Genomic DNA, 22,864 nt, shown 5'->3' with positions numbered 1-22,864 from the left:
ATTTTACAGGTATCCATTAATTAAATTCATACATTCAGTATAGCAGCTAAACACTGGTTTGTGTATTATTATTGGAATAGGCAAATTTGGTATTAATAGAGGTCTGGAAATCTTTTTCTAGCAGAAGTGTCAAAAAATAAAAGTACTACGTTAATTAACTAGCAGATTTGTTACAGCAATCTGTGCTGAGCATGTATACAGCTGAGGTTTTGTAACAGGCATTGCAAATCATTGAAGTAATCAATTTCAAAATTAATTCCTGCTGAAAATAGAAGCAGTTGGAAATCTATGAAATCTGAGGAAAGGAGACATTTTATATATGTCAGCAAGCAGAAAATAAATAGAAATACTTAGCTCAATGTCTGTGTTTATTTTGTAACTAGAATTTCCATTTGTCTATCATTAGCATTGGTGAAAAATGTTGAGGTAATGAAACTATAACTTAAGAAGGATCAGCACTTCTATGTTTTGTTCAACATGTAATATTTGTTCACAGATTTTGCACCATTTTTGAGCAACTCACGTAAGTGGGGAGATGGTTATTTAAGCTAACTTTGAAGAACAGGAACACTTGAGAGCTCTATACTAACATTAATTAATCCAGTGTTTTGCTACATGTGAACACAGAATTTAATCAAAAAAATTCTATTTTACAATTTGGCAACATTATTCAACTGATGGTAATTATATGTTACTTTAGTAATTTACGAATGTACTTTACTGCTTATTGTCATGAGATCCTACCCCTTTGAGCAGTCATGGGAAGGGAGAATGAAATAACCTTTTTATATAGGTTATTTGAAGGTATAATCCCCTATTATTTTTCTCTTTTTTTCTTCCCCCCAAGAAGTACCATGCTGTTGTAACATTTTGTACTGTCTGCACATGGCTTTTTGTTGTAGCAAAACTCTGGAATCAACTTAATATAACAGCTGTTCTCCTAGCACACAAACTAACATTCAGGTGATGGTTTCTTTTGAATAAACAACTGCAATTCCATAGCACTGAAAAATAGAGGCTATAGTGGCTGCTTAGCATTCCTGTCCTCTAGATTTCCTCTTGGATTTAGGTACGCATAGAGGTAGAAATGAGCCTTAGCAATTACAATTGCAGAGCAAAAAGTGTTCAACAATACTAAAGCACTGATCTGCTGTGATAGATGTTCAGGCAATTTGCAGAAAATAGAATTAATTTCCTATAAACTGCAGACTATGCCTGTAAAACACGGGCTTTTTCAGAGTTAATGTATAAAAGTAGCATTCACCTATTAAAACCTGTTTTGTGTTTCTTCTCTTTGTTTATGTAGACATGGAAAAAAAATTGGGGAGTATGATTTGTATAGTACATATATTTTTTTAAGATTCTGCTCTTCACATTTAGAAAATCTATCTTTGCTTGAATCTAAATGGAAGAAATTTCAAGGTGCAGTTGCTAGTCTGTTAGTTTTGATCATAACTGTAAGAATATGTTATTAGAAGTGATCGTCATTTTTCATTTTCTTAAATTTTAGCTCAAAAATTAGCTTCGCTGCTTAATAGACAATGGACAAAAAAGGAATTCACTTTTAATTATTCCCTTTATACTCAAACATGGAACTGTTAATACTGATTTTCTTTTGTAGAGATGGCATAGATTCACATTCAGAATTTCTTAAACAGGGTGTTTGTAACTGGTATTGTAAACCACTAAAACAAGATCAGTAATAAACTTTTGCAGGAGGCATTTATTAAAGGAAAGGATCTTGCTTATGAGAGTGTTTACTACTTAAAACTGATTTTGATAGTGTATACATAACATTATGAAGGTCTATCGGTTGATGAGTTAACGTAGAGGTATTTGCTTTTATTCAAAAGAAGGTTTCTCTCTGAAGTCTGAAATGTGTGGGACTCTGAGGGAGTACAAAAATGCACATGGGAAATGTTTACCAAAGTATTTATATGAAGCTTTAAAAGATTTCATATAACTCTGTCTCCTCTAGAAGTTTGGTCTGTTGATCTTAATGGTCTGAAATAAACAATTTCTTTAAAAAAGAAAGCAGCCAGGAAGTAGTTCTAATGCTGGAGTTTAGTACATAGAAATCTAGGCAGAAAGTTACGTTTGGTGGCAGCTTTGTAGTAAGCAGTATTTGTCATCAACATTTCTATTAACAAATTAGTCGTTTCTAACAGTATTACACACCCTTCTGTGTTGACTGTCAATAATCAAGGGGTGCTTGGTATTTTTGTAACTGAAAATGCTTCTTTGCACTGTGACCTTGTTTTACAAAGAGATGGACTGAACTAGAGCAGGTATTGATTAATGTTTCTGGTTGGTAAGAAATTTTATATGGGAAGTTTTACCTTCAATATTTATTTAAAGCAGAATGTGTTATTTTACTCGCTTTGTTTTGTCTAAACGTACCTGATGCCATTTAGCAACCTAGTGTTACCTATAGATACATTTGTTATCATGAGCCTTTCCTCACCAGTGTTGTAGCTGTAGTGATTAAAAGAACGCACATTATGTGAGATGGGAATAATTTTTAGGTTTGATGAGACTTCAGATGACCTTGTATTCAGAGAATCTCTTTTGGGGGGTTTGGTTTGTTTTGGGGGTTTTTTGTTTGTTCATTTTTTTGGTTGGTTTGGGTTTGTTTTTTTTTTTACTTTGTTGATTAATCAAGCATAATATGGCTTTCTTGTTTTCTGTTTTTTTGTTTGGTTGTTTTTTGGGTTTTTTTGTATGATAGCTCAACAGAACCCAACAGCCCAGCTACCAGCCAGACAACAACAGATTGAAATAAACAGACAACAGCGTTACTTCCGCATTCCCTTCATCCGTCCTGCGGACCAATACAAAGATCCCCAGAACAAGAAGAAGGGTTGGTGGTATGCACATTTTGATGGGCCGTGGATTGCTCGACAAATGGAACTTCATCCTGACAAGGCACCCATTCTCCTTGTGGCGGGTTGGTATTGAAAGCAAAATTCAAATGTTGAAAAGGTTCCGAGCTGATAACTTACTTTAGAAAAAGAGGCTGATGATACAAGTTTCCCAAGTTGTATCCTCTTTTTTTCATCAGCAGGTCTTGTCTGGGCAGAATTTGAGGATTTGGGACTGTGTTGATGGTGGCCAAATGTTAGGGGATATCATTTGGAGATGTAATTTTTCACGTGTTTTACTTGCACATATACTTTAATCTGGGAAATCATAGACAGAGGGAATCCAAATGTTAATGGCTTATTATTAAGTGTCCTCAGATTATTCCCTGAGCTGGAGACAGCGTGAAGATAAAACATTGCAATTTATCTGGGAAAGTTCTGCTCATCGTTGTTTTGGTTTTTAGTTAGCTTTGAAAAATTACAGCAGTTTGTATCAGAACAATTTGCACATGTGATATATTATCTTTCCATAGTATGGTGCTGATAGCAAACTGATGCTTTTACCATATTTATACTGCCTAGTATGGGAGAATAACTTTTTAATCTTAAACATTTAAAATAAAAACTAAATGTGGCAATGGATGGGTAGAGATTTATCTGGTAATGAAAGGTATCGTCCTTTTCTGGAGGATAATGAAAGGGGGAGAAAACACTGGAGAAATGCTGTTTAGAATTCTGTGTTTTGAGTTTTTTTATTTAACTTGGGGACTGAGGAAAAGGCCATAACCAAATTGTTTAGCTTCAGAGTGATGCTTTACTATCAACAAAAGTTCCTTTGTTTTCTGCTAATTATTTTTAGTAGAATTCCTTCTACCAACTGTTGCCTGTTCAGTCTCAAAGCCCATAGCTAAAAGTAGCATTGCTGTCACGAATAGCACATTCAATGGATCACCTATTAAAAATAAGATTAAAATATAGCAAGTGAGCTGCACTCACCATTTCATTGGATGAAAACCCATTTAATTGGATTCCCCGTGTCAGTCCTATTTGGTAAACACTGTTTGTTTAGCATGGGAGGCTGACAGATTAAGAATACTGGCTACTTGAGCAAAAGTCTCGAGTTCTTAGTAGCTTTGCTACATTTAAACAAGTTAAATAATAACAGCCCTTCACTGTAAAACTGGGTAAAACTGAAAGTATGTGTAAAACAAATGCGATTGTCATCCTGTAGTGGATTTCAGGAGAATATATCAAGATGCTGATCTTTTTGGCTTCTTCCCTTTGTTCCTTTTTGCTTGCTTTTTAAGCACAATTTTGTCAGTTGCATTATCTGGTACTAGTTTATTCAGATACTGCTTTTCTGCTCTGTGTGTTTAAAAAAAAACCCAAAACAAAAAAAACCAAAACAAAAAAAACCCCGAACAACAAGCACCCCCCCCCCCAAAAAAAACCCAAACAACAACAACAAAAAAAACCAAAACAAAAACTGCATCTGAGGAATGATTTCCCCATAAGCTCTGAAGTCTATTAACAAACCAGAGCCTGAGAGAGGAGAACTACTTAACAAAGATCTAATCTTTGTTAATGGGACCTTTGAATGATGTAAAGGCTTCATAAAGATTTTTCTTTTTCTCTTTACCATTTCAGGTAAGGATGATATGGATATGTGTGAGCTTAATCTTGAAGAGACTGGCTTAACTCGAAAGCGAGGTGCTGAAATTTTGCCGAGACAGTTTGAAGAAATTTGGGAGCGCTGTGGAGGTATCCAGTATCTTCAAAATGCAATTGAAAGCAGACAAGCTCGTCCTACATATGCTACAGCGATGCTGCAGAACCTATTGAAATAAATGGTCATTTTGCACAGTAGCGTTCGAGATGAGAACCCTTGCCCGTGATACAAAGGGAAGAGTTCCTCTGTGCAACAGAGGACGTAAACATTCTATAATCATATTAGAGACGTTTAATATAAAGTGAACAGATTTTATTAATCATGTGGTTTGTTAATTTGTACTTTATGATGTTTAATTTGTGTAGTGAACTTTACCAGGTATGAGGACCTTGAAGAAATTTCAGTCAGTGTAGTTTGTTGCATTTTGTTTATATGTTGCATTTTCTTTAACAGTTTCTGTTATAACTCTTAACACTTTTAAGCAATCTGTCTATACTTGGGTACATATTACAAAGAACTGCATTGCAACCACCTTTTTATAAAACCCCCTCTTTTAAACACTGAATAGTTGTCTTCAAATGGTGGCCTAGTAAAGAGGATATGCTGTTTCTAATAACTGGAATTGTGAGGCCTTAGCTTTGACTTCTGTTCTGGAGAAGTTGGAGTATGCTTTTATATAATCTGAGACATTTTATGTCCTGATTTGAAAACTGCTTAGTGTTTGTATTTACTGACTTTTTCAGAAACTGATGGGAAATTCTCCTAAACTTGAGACCCATAAATTCCTGTTTAATGCATTATCTGTCTTGGTTTAAGAGAAATGGTTTTTTGTACATTCTGAGAAGAGCATTCATATACGTCAATAGTGTGTAATGTTGGAGCTACTCAAAGAATGTACTCCTCATTAGGGCTTATACCACTTCTCTCTTAGTTTCTTTTTCTTTTTTCTCTTCAAGTACGAATTTCCTTTAGACACTTACTTTTCTGACCAAATTTCCATTAGGAATTCTTGGACAGTTTGTTTATCCAGGTAGTGTAATTTCAACATATTATGCAAAAGTGTCCAAGACTTGTATCTGGAGGCATAGAAGATTAAGGATAGCATAAGGGAAATATGTTCAGCTTTTTGGTGGCAGTATAATTTAACTGAATATTGAGGCCTGAGCCTCAGGCATCCTGTTTATTTTAATTGTAATGAGATGCACAAGGTCTGTACCTTTTGTTAGATTGTATAAAAATTTGATCCAATAACATAATGCATCACCTTAATGCTATGTGCTGATGAAATAGCTACAATTTTTGGTATACTGGAATATCATAGTGATTCGGACACTGAGCTTTATCTTAATCTCCTCTGTCAGGTTTCATAGCTTATAACAGTTCCCTTATTAAGTAGTTTGTTTGGGGAGTTTTCGTGGGTGGGAATTATTCATTTCATACAGTTTTAAGATGCATCTTGTTCACTTATGTGAACATTCTTTTACCATGCTGGCCATTATTTCAACAAATTAAACTTGATTATTTATTATCTCTCCAATAGGAATTTGAAATATAAGTAGCTTGATGTCCAGTTACTTACTCAAGGTGATTTAAAAGTGAAGTCTTGCTCTATGAATTGACAAAGTTTGCTTACACTGGAAAATAATTTCCTCACTGTTTACTCAGTTTGAAACCTCTTGGAAACTTTAGGTTTTAAATGCATAAATATACTTAATTAATGAGTTTCAAGAGGTACAGTTCTGTAGCACAAACAAAGCTCACGATGCGTACATCCTTGCTGACCTTAGATTGCGCTTGCACGCCACAGTCTGCTTGTTGTTACAAATGCACTCCTTACTGTAATACATGTGGAGACATTTGAGTAATTAATACATTAACTCTGTATGAATCCGCTGCATCAGGGAATCTCAGCGTCCACTGCGTACCCACTCTACTTTTTGGTCATGTGATTGCAAACGAGGAAATGTTTTCATTTTACCCAAACATATTCTTCACTGAAGCAGTAATTTTTGGCTGGGAAGATGAAAGGAGAAGTGCAGCAGACTGCTGGCTAGCAAGTTGTGTACAAGCCTGTACAGTGTTGCATGAATTTAAAGGTGCTGCTTATGAAATTTAGATACTGGTTTAACGTGTTACTGAATTGGAACGACAGTTTCAGAACTTCCAGCCTCCAGAAACTTAACACTGCAAGAAGCTATGATCGTTCATGTGATACAAGGAAGAAAAATCACTAAACTGATAGGGCTGAATGCCCTACCCCGTATGTATTACTACCTAGATTTAACTTCTTAACACGTTCAGTCTCGGTTCACATATATATATGTATGTATGTAAAATGGATCTTAAGAGACTGGACAAGAACCTCAATACTTTGTCTGTGTGTGTATGTATGTATATACACATATATATATGCTGAAATATTTTAATGTATATATATGTGTAAACATACTTGTGGGGAATTTAAATAAAACTGTTAACTGAATTTTTCCAGTCTGTTCCTTTGATTATGCCAGGGTTTCCTTGACTGGCATTAGAAAGAAAATTTATTTTTCACAATGGGGTGTATGGGAATTCTTGTTAACTAAATGACTAACAAATCTGAGCTATCAGGAAAATAAGATTGCCTTTGAAATAGTGCAAGAGGAACTGGTGGCTGGATGTTCTCAAATGTGATGTTCCCACCTCTCTGCATTGCTCCAGCAGTATGCCTGAGGCAAGCAGAAGGTGCATTCCAAAAATCAGGGTGTTCTAGTTTGCACAGTAGCATGCTTTTTTTTTTTTCTTCTCCTGCACCAAAAGCAGCATCTGCTATGAGTTTTACTGACCTTTCTGTGCAACAAAATTAATTTTCAATTAATTTCAGATTTTTTTTTTTTATGTCAGGCAATATTCAGCTGCTTACCGATTGTTTCCGTTGTCCCATCTACTGTGTCAGATAATTATGCTGTTGATTGATCTGGAGAGGAAATAAAAAAGGGGGGAGGGGGCTGATCTGTAGGACTGTAGTATTACCTAATGCCCTTCTGATCTATGGTCATAGAGAAAAATGTAATTTTGTTTTTAAAGCAAAATGATGCTTTAACATGTTGGTAAACATGTTGGCTTGGTTCTGTGTGTTTGATTTAGAAAAAAAAAAAAAAAAATCTTCCTGCTTCTCAGTGCAGTTGTCCATTATAGTTGAGATCTTCCGCATAAAACACTCCAGAAAACAAAGGAGAGGAAGGGAATCACCATGCCAGGCGACATTCCTGACTAGGTGACCCAGGAATATGAGTTGTCTAGAGAATGCTACTTTGAGGATCCAAGGTCATTAAGTACTTGTCTTTCATCCACTGATAAGATTGTTTTTCTTTACCTAGTTAAATCCTTTGGGGTTTTCCCCAAAATCTTTATTTAAAGTATTTAAATGACCTCCTAATACTGTACTGAAAATTAAAAAAAAAATAAATACATTCCATGTCGAAATCTCAGTTGTATCTCTCTTACCATTTTGTCTCTAAATATTTAAAGTGGAATAAGTAAGGGTAAATTAAGGTATGAGAAGGATAAAAGGATTTCTGTGCTGGAACTGCCCAGTGCTTTTCTATCAGATGTTTATGGTGCTTAAAGCTACGGAAGTAAAGATTTTGCCTTTACTCGCTAAGGTGAGTGTTCCTCTAAAATAACATTCTGATATTAAGAAATTCTGATTTTGTTATCTTTAGGTCTCATACCTCATTTCTCAGTATTTGTTGAAACAAGTATCTTTTTGCACTTACTACTATTTTTTAACTTTATTGCTATCACTTCTAACATATTTATCATTTGCTATGCTGTGTACTGTTTGCATCTTTTTCATCAGTGACTAGTGAAACCACTTACGATGCTTTGAGTTTGTATGCTGCGGGAATAACTTTACGTTTGGGGTGGGGGTGTGGTGTTATCAAACTTTCCTGTCTTAAGGGCCAAATCAGAGCGGTATTTTTTTTTTTTTTAATTTAAGCAGATTGAAGTAATTCAGACTTGGATATTTAGGAGATATAATTTTGTTTCACTTTCCTTATGGCTTTCATTTCCAGCTGTACCTTTACATCAGTTTTAAAATAATGTGTTGTGTCTTAGTGTGAGATTAAATACCAATTCAATTCCCTGTGAAATTTTCAAGTACATAGTTTTATTATATTTTATTGAAATACAAAAGGCTTACATCCAGCAAATATATTTGGTAATTAATAGTTGAGAGTGATAAATACAGTCATGAATAATAATTATTAAAATATACATTTTAAAATTGCCTATTTTTTTAATCTGACTAGTGATAACTAGTATGAATTGAAATATACTAAACACATACAAAAATACATTTGTAATGGAAAAAAATGGAATGCTTTCAGCATTCTTAATGCATTCTTAACTTAAGCAGTAGTGAAAAGCTAACGTTTGTTGGCAGGGATGGCTTCCAGTGCCCTGCAAGAAGTATTTTTAAAGTAGAGTTTTATTCTGACGTGTTACTGTGTAAAACCACATCTTAGGTTTCTTTTTTTTTTTTTTTTCCCTATTTAAATAAAGTAAGTAAAAATACTATTTCAGCTGTAGAAACTCAACCTTGTATTCTTGGTGCATTGCCTTCATTTGTACACGGTCACCGGTTCTGGTGGTTTTGCAGGCAAATCTGTTTGTGCATTTAATTGTTTGGAATTCGTAAACAGTTCTTTTGAGCGTACATAATAAGGTAAACTAAAGTTCAGTCTTTGCTGTGGTAACTGCATGGTGCGAAGTAAAAAGAATTGTCACTAAAATCAGCTGCTATCCTGAATACGTGGAAGTTTCACGTCTGAATGAGGAGCCGTCATCCAGTATAGTCATGAACTTTGTAGAAGCTCAGTTTGAGCTGTAAGTACAACTTCTGGTACGCACCAAGCAGCAAACAGTGCCTGAGTATTATAGAACACTGGTGCAGCATAAAAACGTGTATATACTCAAGAAAAAGATGTTCAAGGTAAAGTAATGCTCATACGTGAATCAGGATTGTGGATGCATAGAGCATAAATTACTAAGCCTATAAAATACTTCATGGCCACCCATTGTCTGCTTATATTTCTTCTACAAAAGCTAACAGCAACCTCTCAATTATTTGTGTGTGTACTGAGTTTAAAGCGTACACGCTTACATGGGACCCTGTAGTCTACTTGCCACTGCAAGGGTGCTTGTGAATATAAATCATCGTGAAAAGATGAAACTGCAGGTACTGTGCCTGAGCAAGAAGTTCGAAGTCTCAGGGTAAGACAGTTTAACTGTCACCAGAAATGAAGCAGTGCAGTGTGTATGTACATATGTATACGTAATGTGTTTATTAACAGAAAAATAGGAATTTGATGTTCATGGAAACCATTAAAAAAAAAAATCCCAACTTCTGTGTGATTTGCAATGTGAGCGTTGTAGGGAGAGAATGAAAAAGTTCCCAAACGCTGTTGATGTGGCCTTTGGTCAATGACAGCTCTTAGTTCCGTGTTTGCCACTTACATTACTGTAGTTAAGGAAGGTTAATAGAAGGGTATAGAAATGCAGTAAAATTTCATTGATGCTTTTACCAGAATGGTTGTGACATACAATATTGAAAAAAGTCCCTTCTCAGCAAAATCTGTTTCTAGCACTTGGCTCTTGAATAAAAATACAGTTGAGATGTATAAGCATTAGATGCTTAATGCATGCATCTTAACACGGGTGACTTCTTACTAGGCAAATTTTAGACACGGTCAATTAGTTGGTCAACTTGGTCATGTTGTTTAATAAAACAATTTGTTTAACGTGTACTGATTTTAGAGCTAAAATGTTAAATCTTTAGGAGTCCTTGAATTTTTGTTCACATGCATAATCAACCTGAAGTCCAGTCTTGAATAATGCAGACCTCCTTTTTTGAATACCTGCAAGAGAAACTCTCATGAGACATTTGAAAAGCACTTTTGAATTTGAAAATGTATTATTTATCTACTGCTAATAGGCAAGATCTCACTAAAATCTGTTGAGAGAATCTCCAGTTCATTGTAAGGAGAACTGAGTTAATCCTGAAGTTATTTTACACACTAAGTCATTGAGCTCAGAGTAAAATTATTATTTTTCCTGCCTGGTGTAACAGTGCAGTGCTTCTGTATGAAATAACAAACAAGTTCCACCCATACCATCATAATCTGAAGAACATATTTTCGACTCTAAAATAATTAGAATGCAGTGTGCTACAAAAGAAGCCGTATCTAAAGTATCTACACGATTCACGGTTACATAAATAGTAAAATAGTCTTTGGGATGTTCAGCTTCTAGGCATTCTTTTAAGCGTAAGAGCGGCAACTGTGCCGTGCAAACTTCCGAATCTGTAAAACCTGACGCCTGGTATTCTCGAACTAAGGGCACAGCACTTCCGTCTCTGTGTGATATTTTTGGTCTTCTCTCCCCCGTGATTCTGGTAATGAAACCCTAAATCTCTAATATTGGGGGGGGCGGGGGGAGCTCTAGCAGGCTAACTTGTATTCTTCTTGTATTGTTTTAATCCAAAATACTGTTTGCTTGAGGATCCAAGTGACTGATATGAGGATGAAGCAAATGGCAGTCTTTCTTTTCTCTTCAAATTGCACTTCCGTCATCTTTCTTGGTGGCTGAGAGTCAGTTTTTTCAGAGGATCATGTTGTGTGTCAGTTACTGGGTTTGATGAGCAAAGAATGATACATTTTTTATATTCCTTAGGAAGAATCTGTAATGACTTTTAGGCTTCATCTGAATTACGTCAAATGAAGCAGTCTTTGTCCATGCCAATTAGATTCAGCATTACAAAACAAAATGTTCTACCGTCCTCTTATCCAGCGCTTTATTTCCAATGCTTCTGGGCTATTTTGTGTCAAATATTTCTGGATCCAATAAGGTTTTATCTAAGTTTGTTAAAACTGATTTTCTGTGCTATCTGCTGCAGCACAGTTCTTTTGCAAGCTTAGAAAAGTTTGTGAAGACTCTTTAGATGAGATCCTCTTTCTTTTCTAAGGGTTAGATCCATTACTGAATTTTGCCAGATAACGTCTTGAAAAAGAAGCCTACTCCCCCATGCCATGTATGAGCTATAAATGTCTATAAATTAAACAAGCCATATACATCTATAAATGACAAGTTTATCGAACAGCATCCATTAGATCAACTGAAAAATAAGACTTTGCAGACAGCTTGCCATAAGACCCTTACAGCTGAAAAGCAATGACGTGCTTTATTTTTCAGCACTTTGTTCGCTGAGCAGAGAACGTCCAGCACCATCACTAATAGGGGCAGAGGATATTACAGGAGAAAAGTTGCATTTTGAATGAGGTGGTGTCTTCAGCTTTCATCTCAAAGGAGCAGAGAGCACATCTGGAGGTGAGCAAGGCAGCAAAGACTCAGATCAGCAGGGTCATTTTTAGAGACCCTTGGCATGTTTGACTCTCAACCATAGTAGGCCAACTGGATGTGGACTTGTTGGCCGTACATCTCGGGCTGAATGAGCTGATCCACTTACATTCTAGCTCATTGTCACATTCTGCTTCGGCCCAAAGAAAGATGACTCTCTCAGTCATTTTATTCCTCATATTATACTCTCTGTGGAGCAAGACACGCCAAGTTCCCAGAGACCAAACCACGTAGAGAGGTAGCTGTGGTTTTCAGCGGCTTGCAAGAACTTGTGTTTTCTACTGAACTTAGAGAGAAGGAAGAGCAAGTCCTTCACCTGGATGTGAAACATGTTTGTTAATTCCTGGATGATTAATTGGGTGAAAACCCACCCATACAAAACCCCCTCTGATAACTAACTTTTGCAATCATTTTCCATGTAGTGACCCTATAACTAAACAGGAGACATTTTTCACGCTTGGGAAGGAACTGAAGGCTATTTTAGCTTCTACTGGAATTTTTTTATTATTTTCATATGCATCTTTATAAATACAGAACTGTACTTACTGTAGGTAGTATGTCCTAAAAAGCTGTCGCTGTTGTCATTACACATTGCAAAACAGAATGTAAAGACTGGAATTTTCAATTTGGCTTAAGAGTTGTAGATATCCACCTCCTCCTGAAAATTCAGTTCAAGTGCCATATTCTGTTTTAAAAATCCTAGCCCCAAAGGAGTTTTCCAGATTGTGATATGGAAGTGATGCTCTTAGTTTCAGCTGACAAAAGCTGTGTTCTACATACATTTTTCTTCCTCTATCATCTTTTATCAAGCCATTAAAAATGTGTTCAACATAAGGGATCTGATGTAAGCACTCATTTTGAACTTGAGTAATGGTGAAAAACGGCCAAAATCACTTAATTTTTTTTAAACTCATTTCTATTTTGTGATTGCCTCACTTCTCACTAAATTAATTTCCTTAACTAGATCTTGAGAAGAACTTTGTCAATATCTTTTTGTCAATTCAAATAGAGTCTAGAGTGACACAGGTCTGGTTTTTTTTCCCCACAGATGTGCCATTTTATCCCTTTCATGAAATATTTAACGCTTTTGTAAGTAGTAATTTTAAGTAGTTCAGCTGGTATGAAAGTGTATCGATCTACAGTTACTCACAGACACATTTCTTTTAAGATGGGTGTAAAATACTAATTGCGAACGTCTGTGTGCTTGTTTATATCAGCAGCGAAGCCAATTCATTCTCGAGATTTTCTGAACTGCTGCTCCTTGCTGACTTGTCGATCTCCATTTCCATTTTCTAGTCGCCCCCACTTGTCACAGAAACCAGACCTGGCCAGGAATCCTCTGTTTGATGAAGATCCGTGGAAATAAGTCTTTCTCGATGGTATCGTTACTTGGTCCTTTATTTACGTAACAATGTACTGGCTCAAGGCAAAGATTCATGTAGCCTGGTGTCCTGTCTCCCATAGTATATACCTAGTGCCAGGGCGATCCTGTACTGATATTTCCCTCAATAATAATGGGTACTAACAGCTACAGTAAAACATTTTTGTTCCTAATTGGGTTGTGATTCAGAAAAATGAAAATGGCAAAGTAAAAGCCTTTTGTCTACCTTTTAAGAGAGCATACTCCAATACATCAGAATTAAGAGACAGCCTGGCAATTTTAGAGAATTTTTTGACTCGGCTTTTCTCCCTTTTTTTTTTTTCCCCCAAAGATACAAGAGGTTTCAAGTTGCAAAACTTGAAATAACGTTTGAGATATGAGGAGTTCTGCACAAATTAGAATTCCTACTTGTTCAAACTCTACGTAGCTTCAACAGGCACAAGTTATTTTTAAATGGTCTGTGTTGCTTTTTCATTTTAGATAGTCCTTCTTCCTTCATGTGTTTCAGTGACCGCCACATTAGCAAATAAGTATACAGAATGGAACTTTGTTGCATAAAAGCCCTTAAGAAGGGATTGTTGTTGTCTATCAAGCATCCAAAGAAAAACAAGCTTTTCTCTGTATGGAATTAGTACAAAGAGGCTTCCTGGTAACATTGACAAACAGGAAACTCAACAGATTTTTAAAGCTCTTGAAAATAGTCACAAACCTTGGTTTTGTCTGGCTGATGCTGGAAATGAAGAATTTTGGAGACTAACTTGTCAGTCGTGGCTCTGTAAACTGGTCTGGTGACCTACAACAGTTTTTTTTTTTTAAAAAAAAAAAAAAAAAAGAAAAAAAGAAACCAAAACACTAGATTAATTATTTCACTAAATCACAAAAAGCACTCGGATAGGATGGACCACCAAAGCCGTGCAAGAGAGCTGTAAGGAAAGCAGTTCTACAATCCTGTTACGGAACCTATACAGCAGGAGATGTGGAAAGCAAATAAATGAATTAGTCTTTTTAGTTCTGAAATTGCCAAGCAAGAGATCAGAATTAAATTTGATTTAGTTGTAGAGTTAATATGTGAAAATGGACCTGTTAATTGAGGTAGGACCGTTTGTTGAGGGGTAAGAAAAGTATTTCCGTGCATTTTACCTCCACGCTGAATTGCGTTTTCAAGTTCACGTAATGCTTCGTGATCAGTGATCTCTGAGGAACTGACGCAAGCACTTACACTACAAGCCATGTGACAAAAGCTAGTTATGGGTTCATCGTGTTCAAAAGCAGGATTAATCCTTACAGCATTTTCTGAATTGCAGCTGTTGAGAGTAGAACTTCTACAATGCAGAACATTTTGGTTTATGTCAGATTTTAAATTGCAAAAGGAAGAAGGCATATTTTGAAATGTGAAGAAAAAGATCGTGAACAGCTTACTGCAAATTAGAGTTTCTTTTGCTTTTTCTTCTGAACTTAATAATTAAAATGATGAAAAGAAACACAAGGCTTAGTAAGCCAAGAATGAGAGGTTTAAAAATGAAGGGTTGTGTGGGTTCTGGAGCAAATTTTGCACAGCGCTGTCCTTGGTAAAGCTCGTGTCTACGTACAGGGCATCTAAAATAGGGAGAGGAAGAGAAAAATATACAGAACTTGAAGGCAGAAAATACAGAGTACCTCAAATGAAAACAAAGGAAAATCTGCAATTAAATATAAACACAGTATTCCCAATACAATTAATTGTTATGTGTCTGTATGAAATAATGTGATTGATAATAGAAGAAAGAAAATATTCTTGGATTCATGAGAGTGAGTGTTAAACAAAAAGACACTGATACTTTCATTGCCAGCCTACAAATTTTAAGGAAATTATGCATTTGGAACATCTCTGACAAATTTCTAGCCCCACAGGTGAAGCTGAAATAACATTTGTGGTTTAGAACCATTCAGATGTGTTTTGGAGTAATGCCTAAACATGTCTTTGAAGCCTATATGGTGTTCATTGGTGATTTTAATCTGAGTAGCAAGGCCTGAAATAAGAGCTTTACTACAAATAGCTCCCTTTAAAGCAAGGGAGAAGATTGCCATATTTTATATGAGAACACAGGGGTTCCAGTTAGTGGAAAAACTAGCATGGTTCCGAGTAAATTCACAAGCAAAACAAGTGCTTAACCAAAGCAAATAATAGGCCATAATTTTCTCTCTGCAGACTGTACAAGTTCGGACGAGCTGTCAGTCTGAGACTGGCGGTGAGTTTGTTTGTAACTTGCTATAGTTCACAAAAAGTTTCATTTTTTAGTTTGAATACTTTTATCATTCCAAATGATGGTTTGGTTATTACTGTACATCAAGTCAGGGCTTTTCTGAAATGGAAAGGTGTTATTTTCCTAAGTGCGTTGGTCTTGGAGGAGTAGGGTATACCCATTGCTACTCGAGTACAGTTTTGAAGAGGACCTCTTTAGCTCACAGGCTGATTTCTAGTACAAAATACTGCAGCTGCGCTAACGTGACTCCACAAGTCAGGAATTTAGCAGTACCTGTGGTGAATTCAATATAATCTATTATCATTTCTGTGATGCCTACTGCAGAAAACGAATTACGGCAGTTATGTTGTTGCAGTGAAATTATCATATGAATAATTTGCTCAGTAGTCTTATTTTTGTGGCATTAATCCTAAATACACTAAAAGATGTATCATTAACCTGGTAAAGTCAATATTAAGAGAGAATAAACAAGTGCAAGAATTGTAACTTGTCTCTTGCTTATATGCATGGCTGGTCAACTACCGCGTGCCAGTCTGGGACAGAGAGTTTCACAGAATGCTCTGGAGAGTCCAGTCTTACAGTGAGATGAAACCTGATACTTTTAAAAGAAAATTAATATGTTCAAGTACTGTGGTAGTTCTCAATATTGGCTTAACATCATTCCATGTAAAACATCCTTACATTCCTTATGGAATGTGTTTGCAGTTACATGGAGCTGCTGAAGCTTCAAGTCTTTCCCAGAAAGCCCTGAAAGCAGCTTCGGGCTTCATGTGCTTTAGTGGGTGTTCTGGAATGAGAATAGTGTTCATAGGTGTGTTTATAAGAAGGTAGATTTCCTTTTTAATACAACTTAGAAAAAATTAATTTCTTAAAATACTACTATGTAATCAATAGCAAAAACGTGAATGTGTTATTTCATTTTTCCAAGATGTATTTGGAAATCTGAAAAGAATACATGGTTTCATACTTGTCATCTCTGCCAATGATGCTGAATTTGTAATGAATTTCTAAAGCATCTCTAAAAAAAAACCCCAACTAGATCATGACGTTCAATGTGTACCAACAGGCAGAAATGGATTTATCCATAGTGAGACTATTTATACTGGAGAAGGGTATTGTAATGTTGCTTAAATGTGTCTGAATATTGAGGTCTTGGCTTATTAGCATAGTTTATGCTGTTGAATAGTATATACTCAGCCCTGCTTGTTCGTGCAATAGACATGGCAGGGGTCCGTTAACAGAATTCCTGTGAAGCACCAGGTATTTACCTGCAGACAGCTCCTCTTCCTGGAACTAACTCACATTTCCCACCATTGACGCAAAGATGGGGTTCCAGCTCACACAGGCTCCGACAGGGTAATCCGTCTTGGCTTGCGTAACCAGGTTTACAAAGGCAGTCAGCCTCTTTTGTCCACTGATTCGTTATGCATTCGGAAAACTCGTCACACGCCATGAATTTGCATGGGTCTGCCTGATCAGCTGTAAAGGATGGGTAAATCATTAACTGATGCATTACCCCGAAGTACCTTGGCAGGCTTTGTGGCCGCTGGAGAAAACAATTCACATTCACTGGCCCGCTACTTGTGCGTGTCAATAGGAGGATGTAGTCTAACAAAAGGACACACATCCTTCTTTCTGTAGATGACACAGCAAGCACGCAAGCTTGTATTTACTTGTACATTTGTTTACCCCATCACTGTGATTTCATTTTCATCTCACTGACAAGGATTTTCACATTTGGATATTTTTATCCTTCTTTTCCTGTAAGTACTAGTTTTATACTCATGGATACTATGCGACAGCCTTGCATATGTGTAAGAAATAGTTTTGACTATAATCATCTTAAACACATAATTTAGGGCATGTCAAGGGGAGGGAATTGGATTATTGAATAATGCACAATACGATGAGGACTGCAACCTAGAAATACTGGCACTGTCTAGAGAAAATATGTGCTTGCAGAGATTTTTTTGGAAGTGATGTGTTAGCATTGGGAAAACTTGCTTTTTTTTTTTTAAATACTAGTAAGGGATGCTTCTGTGAGATTAAGGAAAAATGAGTCTGCTGATGTTCACAGGAAGGCCCAAATCAGAGACAGCTTCAAGTCTGAACTTCACCTGTCACACAAGTCTAATTTTTCTTTCCCATTCTCTGCTTCGAACTAGAAATGACAGAAAGACCCAGAAGGAGTCATTTTGACCCAGTGCTCAGCCCAGCTGTGTGCTGGTGGGGTGATAAGGAGGGGCCTGCACCCACCAGTCTTGTCTCCTGGAGGCAGTTTCCTGCGTACCATGGGGTAAAGCCCTTAGACAGAAGGCAAAAGATGAGAAGCAGACCAGGGACAGAAATTCCGTTCTTGCCAGCAAACAGTTTCCATAAGATGTGTGAATCCAGAAAGGCAAAACCAAACAAACAAAAGTGTACAAAGACAGGAAAGGAGAGCACAGAGAAGGACGTGAGAGCATATATATGGATATGAGCCGGGCTGCGCAGGACAGCAGGTCCGGAGTGACCGGGCCTGTTCAAAGAAGTTTGTACGGGTAGTCTTAGCAGTAGAGAGGAACTTGGTCTCAGGTCTGGTCTATAGAAATCAAAATCACCTACTACATCAGTGTGGAAGAAAACCGGCCCTTTTTTTGTTATGTAAGCTTAAAATTTTTTAAGAACAGCAATGTGTGGTTTAAAAAGAAGATTCATGCTAGATATTGCAGCTAGTACCTGTAGGTGCTATCTGGGCTGAGAATTTTCTTCTGGAGCCACTTCGTGGCCCTAGATGCTCCATAATACTAATTTAAATGAAAAATGAGCATTGCATTCTTTAGAGTAGTGCTGGAAATCTCAGACACACACTAGGATATGCTTAACTGGTAGAAATTAATCCAGCAGAGCTGTTTACTTTTAACCCCTCTATAATTCCATGGCTAGTTCCTTTTTTTTTTTTTCAATTTAAGACTAGTGAGTTTTAGCATGCCCAGTTTCCCTTTGCTATATACAATGTGCACATTAATTTGGGATCTGCTTTGTTCCTGGACTGTAAGTGTACGTACATGTGAACTGTAATAACTGGGCATCAAAGCAATGCAATAAATTACAAGGTAGCTTTATTGTCAGGCAAACCCTTGCTTATATGTGAAAAAAAAAAAAAAATTATACATATATTCCAAGTACTTTGCTCTGGTCATTGATACTAGTGATCAGGAATTACAAATTTTAGTCTCTAATGAAAGAAAAACAGCTGTCAAATCAAGAGGGGATATTAGTTCTTACAGATTCTTTTCTTATCCCACACAGAATTGCACTCCAAGCAAAACCAGAACACTTCTGAAGGAAAAATGGTTAACAGAAGTTTGTATGAATGATTGAGTAATTGATTAAAGCATTAACAGCTGCATTAGCTGCATGTCTCCTGTAAGTCTCTCCCCAGCTTTGATGGTCACAGTTTACCTTTATACTAGTGGAAATAAAGGTTGATACTGCTAGCAAGGAGACACAGGCTCTGCCGAAGCATTACCCAGGGCTGTGTGCTACAGCCCTGCAGTTTTCAGAAGCTGAAAGGTCTCAGTGCGTTTCTATTTGGCAAGTAGAGTTCAGCATGAGCATTTCGCTGGGTTAGAGGGTCTTTTTTTTTTTTTTTTTTTTTTTTGTGATAATGTTTCTTTTTCCATAATGAAGTGTTAGGCTACGTACCTGCCATATTTTCTCATCTTTTCTGTGTTTTCACTTTGTTTAGATTGAAGGAAAAAAAAAAAAAAAAGAGGCACGCAGGTATTTTTAAAAGCCCACTATGTTATTCTTCATAGTATTATTTATGAGCAATGCAGTCAGCCCTTTGTGGCTGCTGAGTCTTGATATATATTTTGGACTGCCAGTTCCCATCAGTGTTTCAATGTGGTACAACATTATTACCACTAGATGGCTCTTAATTTCATAATAAATAGCAATTTTCTTCAATTACCTTAATTTAATAAACAGGTTGGGGGTGTTTTGTTTGCTTGTTTTTTTTTCTGAAGTGAAAAGACAGTAGGGCTTTGAAACACCTGTATGGGAATATCCTGGCTTTCTAAACATAATTTCTTCTATTTTGACATTTTATTACTGCTCATAAGCCTTGAAAGAACAGCGCTCTCAGCAAACTCATTGTGATATAGTTTTCTTGAATTAATGCTGAAATGCCACATCAGTAAAGCAGCTGATATGAATGAAGATGAAAGATTTTAAATTTTGTCTGTATTTGCGTTTTAGCAACTTTTTAATTTTAATTTTTATTTGATGAAAATCTACTACTGAAGCACGGAACGTGTGGTAGCCCAAAGTTCGCTCTTCCTGGTGAACTCATTTATTACTTTATTCAGCAAAACATCAGTTTATCACAGCAGTATTTGAAAGTTTAAATACTGTGATTTTGTTAACTTTCTTTACCACACACTATCCATTCTCTTAGTGGCCACAAGGAGTTACATAAAATGAAATCAGGTTAGAAACTGCTTACATGCATTATAAATGGATTTCTTTTTTTTTTTGTTCTGGAGTTGTCAGAGATCTGTACGTAAAAAGACAGCTTAACCAAAACTGCTAAAGGCATCTGCATGCTGAAGTATTGGTATCCTTCTACTCCATGCCAATGAAATTAAATTCAGCCCTGGAATAATTACCAGAACCTGAAAATAGATCCAGGCTTCAATTTTATAAAACAATACAGTTTTTGAAAACTTTAAGCTTCTGACATTACAATGTGTCCAGATATGTTGTTACTGACTGCACTGTTTAACAAAGACTACAGCCTTATTTGAAAGGTATTAAATCAGGAGGGATTCTGGAATTACAAATCTATGGAGTGCTACATACAGTACTGCTCTGGTCAGTGAGTGTCTGTAGAATCTAATTATTCCTAGACATTATCTTCTTCTGTCTTGAGCTCTGTAGCCCTTTAAAAAAGAGATTTAATGATGCTCTAAACTATGGTTTGCTTACAACACTGCAAAAATAATCAGAAATTGTTTACATACTCAGGTGCAAGATTTGCATAAGCCACTCCTGTAAACTGCACATGAGCGTTCTTGATACCTGTCTTCGCCCAGCCCTTATTCTAGAGAGTTTTTAGTTCCCTATATTTGGCTCTGAAAAACAGTTGGCGTACGTGCACAGACCAGCACCTCCACCCAGCATTTCATTATAGTATGAAAATATGTCTGCAGATAATTTGCAACATCTTGGATTTTCTTATTACTCCTGATCACTAGGAGGCTATTGCTAATATTACTTCCAAAACAGTAATACTTCTGAAGTTGTAACTATCTGGAAAAGATTGTCTGCTTGGTTTTGGTTTTGCATGTACCTTATTAATTCAATCATTTTACCTGGCTCAATATCCAGGGAATAGCTGTCAATCTCCAAATTGAGGTGTTGGGCTGCAGCATCACAGAAATCTTCCAAAACGCAGTGCACAGCTTCCGTGATATTGTATGGCACTGTCCTGGCAAACTTCATTTTGCTATTCACAATCACACTTCCGTTCCTGAAGTTAAGGATTTCCAAGTGCTTAAAACCCGTAAGGTTGGACTGAAGGTATGGAAGTAGCTGCAAAACAGAAATTTGCCTTTATTTTAACTTACCGTTAATGTCTACCTGCTATTAACTTCTCTTATAGTCACTTTTCATTATCAAGTACACACATCACACACTTATTTCTCTGAATTTAACACAATCGTTAAACTCCACCACCAAATTCACTTTTCTGTTTAGCACTATCTTCTTCTGGACTTTGCATCTTTCTCAATAATGTATTGAGATGGATGGGCAGCAATTTCCCCTGTAATGAAATGCACAGCAATTGGGGAGTTTATTCATCTGGAAGAGAAAAAAATCATCTCGCTCAAAAGCCAACTTTAATTATTTTCAAATGTTCAATCCAGGCAGGTTAGGGCATAGCATAATAGGCACGTTACTGAGCTGACCTGCTGCCCTCTTGTACCCATAGAGAAAATACATACCTAATCGCATTTCCCCTGCTAAACGATGATATATTTTTAAAGGCTTATTTTTAAATCCAGCATATAGACACAAGCCTTAGATGTAATCAGCACTGCTATACGGTTGACATGAATCTAAGAAAAAGCCAAATAAATTACATGCCAAGCACATATCTGGAGTCTCCTGAACAAGTGAAAATTTCCATCACTGACTTCATAAACTCTTTCTTTATATCCTGAGAGCATCCCAGGCTTATCGGTCCTTTAAAAATACAGCTTATCAGACCAAATTGTAGCAGGGTCTGATATTGTTAAAATACTGTGCTCTTCAGTGTATTTCTTTAAACTGCGCCTGACTATTGCATATGTTGTTCAAGTTGATTTTCACCCACCAATTGCATGAACTGTTGTTCTAGTGCTTTGTATTCCGGCGAACTCCTGTTGAAGAGGTCATCAGAAAAGTGCATGTTGGTCACCCTCAGGCTGAAGAAAACCACTAGCTCTTTGCCTTTGGCTGCGGTTGTCATGGAGCTGGTAGTTACATATTTCAGCGTAGGAGCTGGGGTGGTTTCTGCAGGCTCAGTTGTCAGCAGTGAGATATAACCGCTGCCGTGCTCCGCTTCATCCAGTGCTGCTGTGCCTATCACGCCGACGTGATCTAACTCAGCAGCAATATCCTGCACTCCTGTCCTGGTGCCATCAGGAGGAATGCTCTCAGATGCGGGCACCAAGGAATCTGGTACTTCAAGAGCCTGTTCGATGATCTGAGAGAGGCCGTAGGATGGGCTGGTTGCTGCAGGCAGTGGTACTGTTTGGTCTGATGGTAGCACGTCTGTAATAACATCTTCAGGCTGCGTGGTAGAGAGATCACTTGAACCAATAAAGAAAGGCAACGTTTCGTAAGTGCTGGCTGTAACTAAAATGTCATCGCCTGAGGATTCTGCTTCATCCATGAACTTAACTGCTGCAGAAAAACACAGGAAAAAAAAATAGCTGTTTTGAAAAGCAAGCATAACAAGCATCAAGCATGGCAACAACACGTATACGTATTTCCACTGAAGCATTTTTAAAAACAAGCTTTAACACTATCTAAACATGAAAATGTTATTTCCATCACCAAGGAAGGACTACTGGAATAAAACACCTCATCCACATGCTGAGTGATGAGATTTCTGTGGGTGCTGTGTTTAAATAATAATTACACTTGGTAAATATTTCCTGAGCCATTCCAAAGCACGTTCTTGTTTTGAAGGTACATAATCACGCTGTCAGTTTATATTGACTGAAAGAGCAGATCACAGCTTTGAGCTGTCTGCTCGGATCAGTTGCGTACCAGAGTC

General features: G+C 36.8%; 2 protein-coding genes and 1 long non-coding RNA gene across 8 annotated transcripts in view; 2 read left to right on the top strand and 1 right to left on the bottom strand.

Annotated features, from left to right (window-relative positions):
• Window positions 1-8,000, top strand: part of MYO6 (myosin VI) — a 115,850-nt gene extending 107,850 nt beyond the window's left edge. For 4 of the 6 annotated variants that reach the window (XM_087775209.1, XM_087775210.1, XM_087775212.1 and 1 more), the window contains 3 exons: window positions 497-523; window positions 2,729-2,947; window positions 4,509-8,000. In XM_087775209.1, coding sequence (XP_087631335.1) covers window positions 497-523; window positions 2,729-2,947; window positions 4,509-4,708 — 446 coding nt within the window. In that variant the 3' untranslated portion in view covers window positions 4,709-8,000. The remainder of the gene's footprint in view (window positions 1-496; window positions 524-2,728; window positions 2,948-4,508) is intronic. The other 2 variants (XM_087775213.1, XM_087775208.1) reach the window with 1 other exon arrangement.
• An 818-nt stretch (window positions 8,001-8,818) lies between these two features.
• The window catches only part of IMPG1 (interphotoreceptor matrix proteoglycan 1), a 70,981-nt gene continuing 56,935 nt past the window's right edge, over window positions 8,819-22,864 (bottom strand). The window contains exons 14-20 of the mRNA XM_087775500.1: window positions 21,917-22,488; window positions 20,913-21,132; window positions 16,824-17,034; window positions 14,732-14,908; window positions 14,453-14,634; window positions 14,022-14,105; window positions 8,819-10,433 (exon numbers count right to left, since the gene is read on the bottom strand). Of these exons, the coding sequence (XP_087631626.1) occupies window positions 14,074-14,105; window positions 14,453-14,634; window positions 14,732-14,908; window positions 16,824-17,034; window positions 20,913-21,132; window positions 21,917-22,488 (1,394 nt within the window). The 3' untranslated portion in view covers window positions 8,819-10,433; window positions 14,022-14,073. The remainder of the gene's footprint in view (window positions 10,434-14,021; window positions 14,106-14,452; window positions 14,635-14,731; window positions 14,909-16,823; window positions 17,035-20,912; window positions 21,133-21,916; window positions 22,489-22,864) is intronic.
• On the top strand, window positions 10,901-22,044 carry LOC148053432 (uncharacterized). Its single transcript, XR_015708371.1, has 4 exons — window positions 10,901-10,969; window positions 11,767-11,901; window positions 13,228-13,310; window positions 21,941-22,044. It is a non-coding gene; the product is annotated as an uncharacterized LOC148053432 (long non-coding RNA).

Source organism: Nipponia nippon, unplaced genomic scaffold (assembly GCF_047370975.1).
Source record: "Nipponia nippon isolate SJK-2023a ecotype South Korea unplaced genomic scaffold, ASM4737097v1 scaffold_4, whole genome shotgun sequence".
Lineage (NCBI taxonomy): Eukaryota > Metazoa > Chordata > Aves > Pelecaniformes > Threskiornithidae > Nipponia > Nipponia nippon.
The sequence above is the reverse complement of the archived record's forward strand: the minus strand, read 5'-3'. Positions and strand labels throughout refer to the sequence as shown.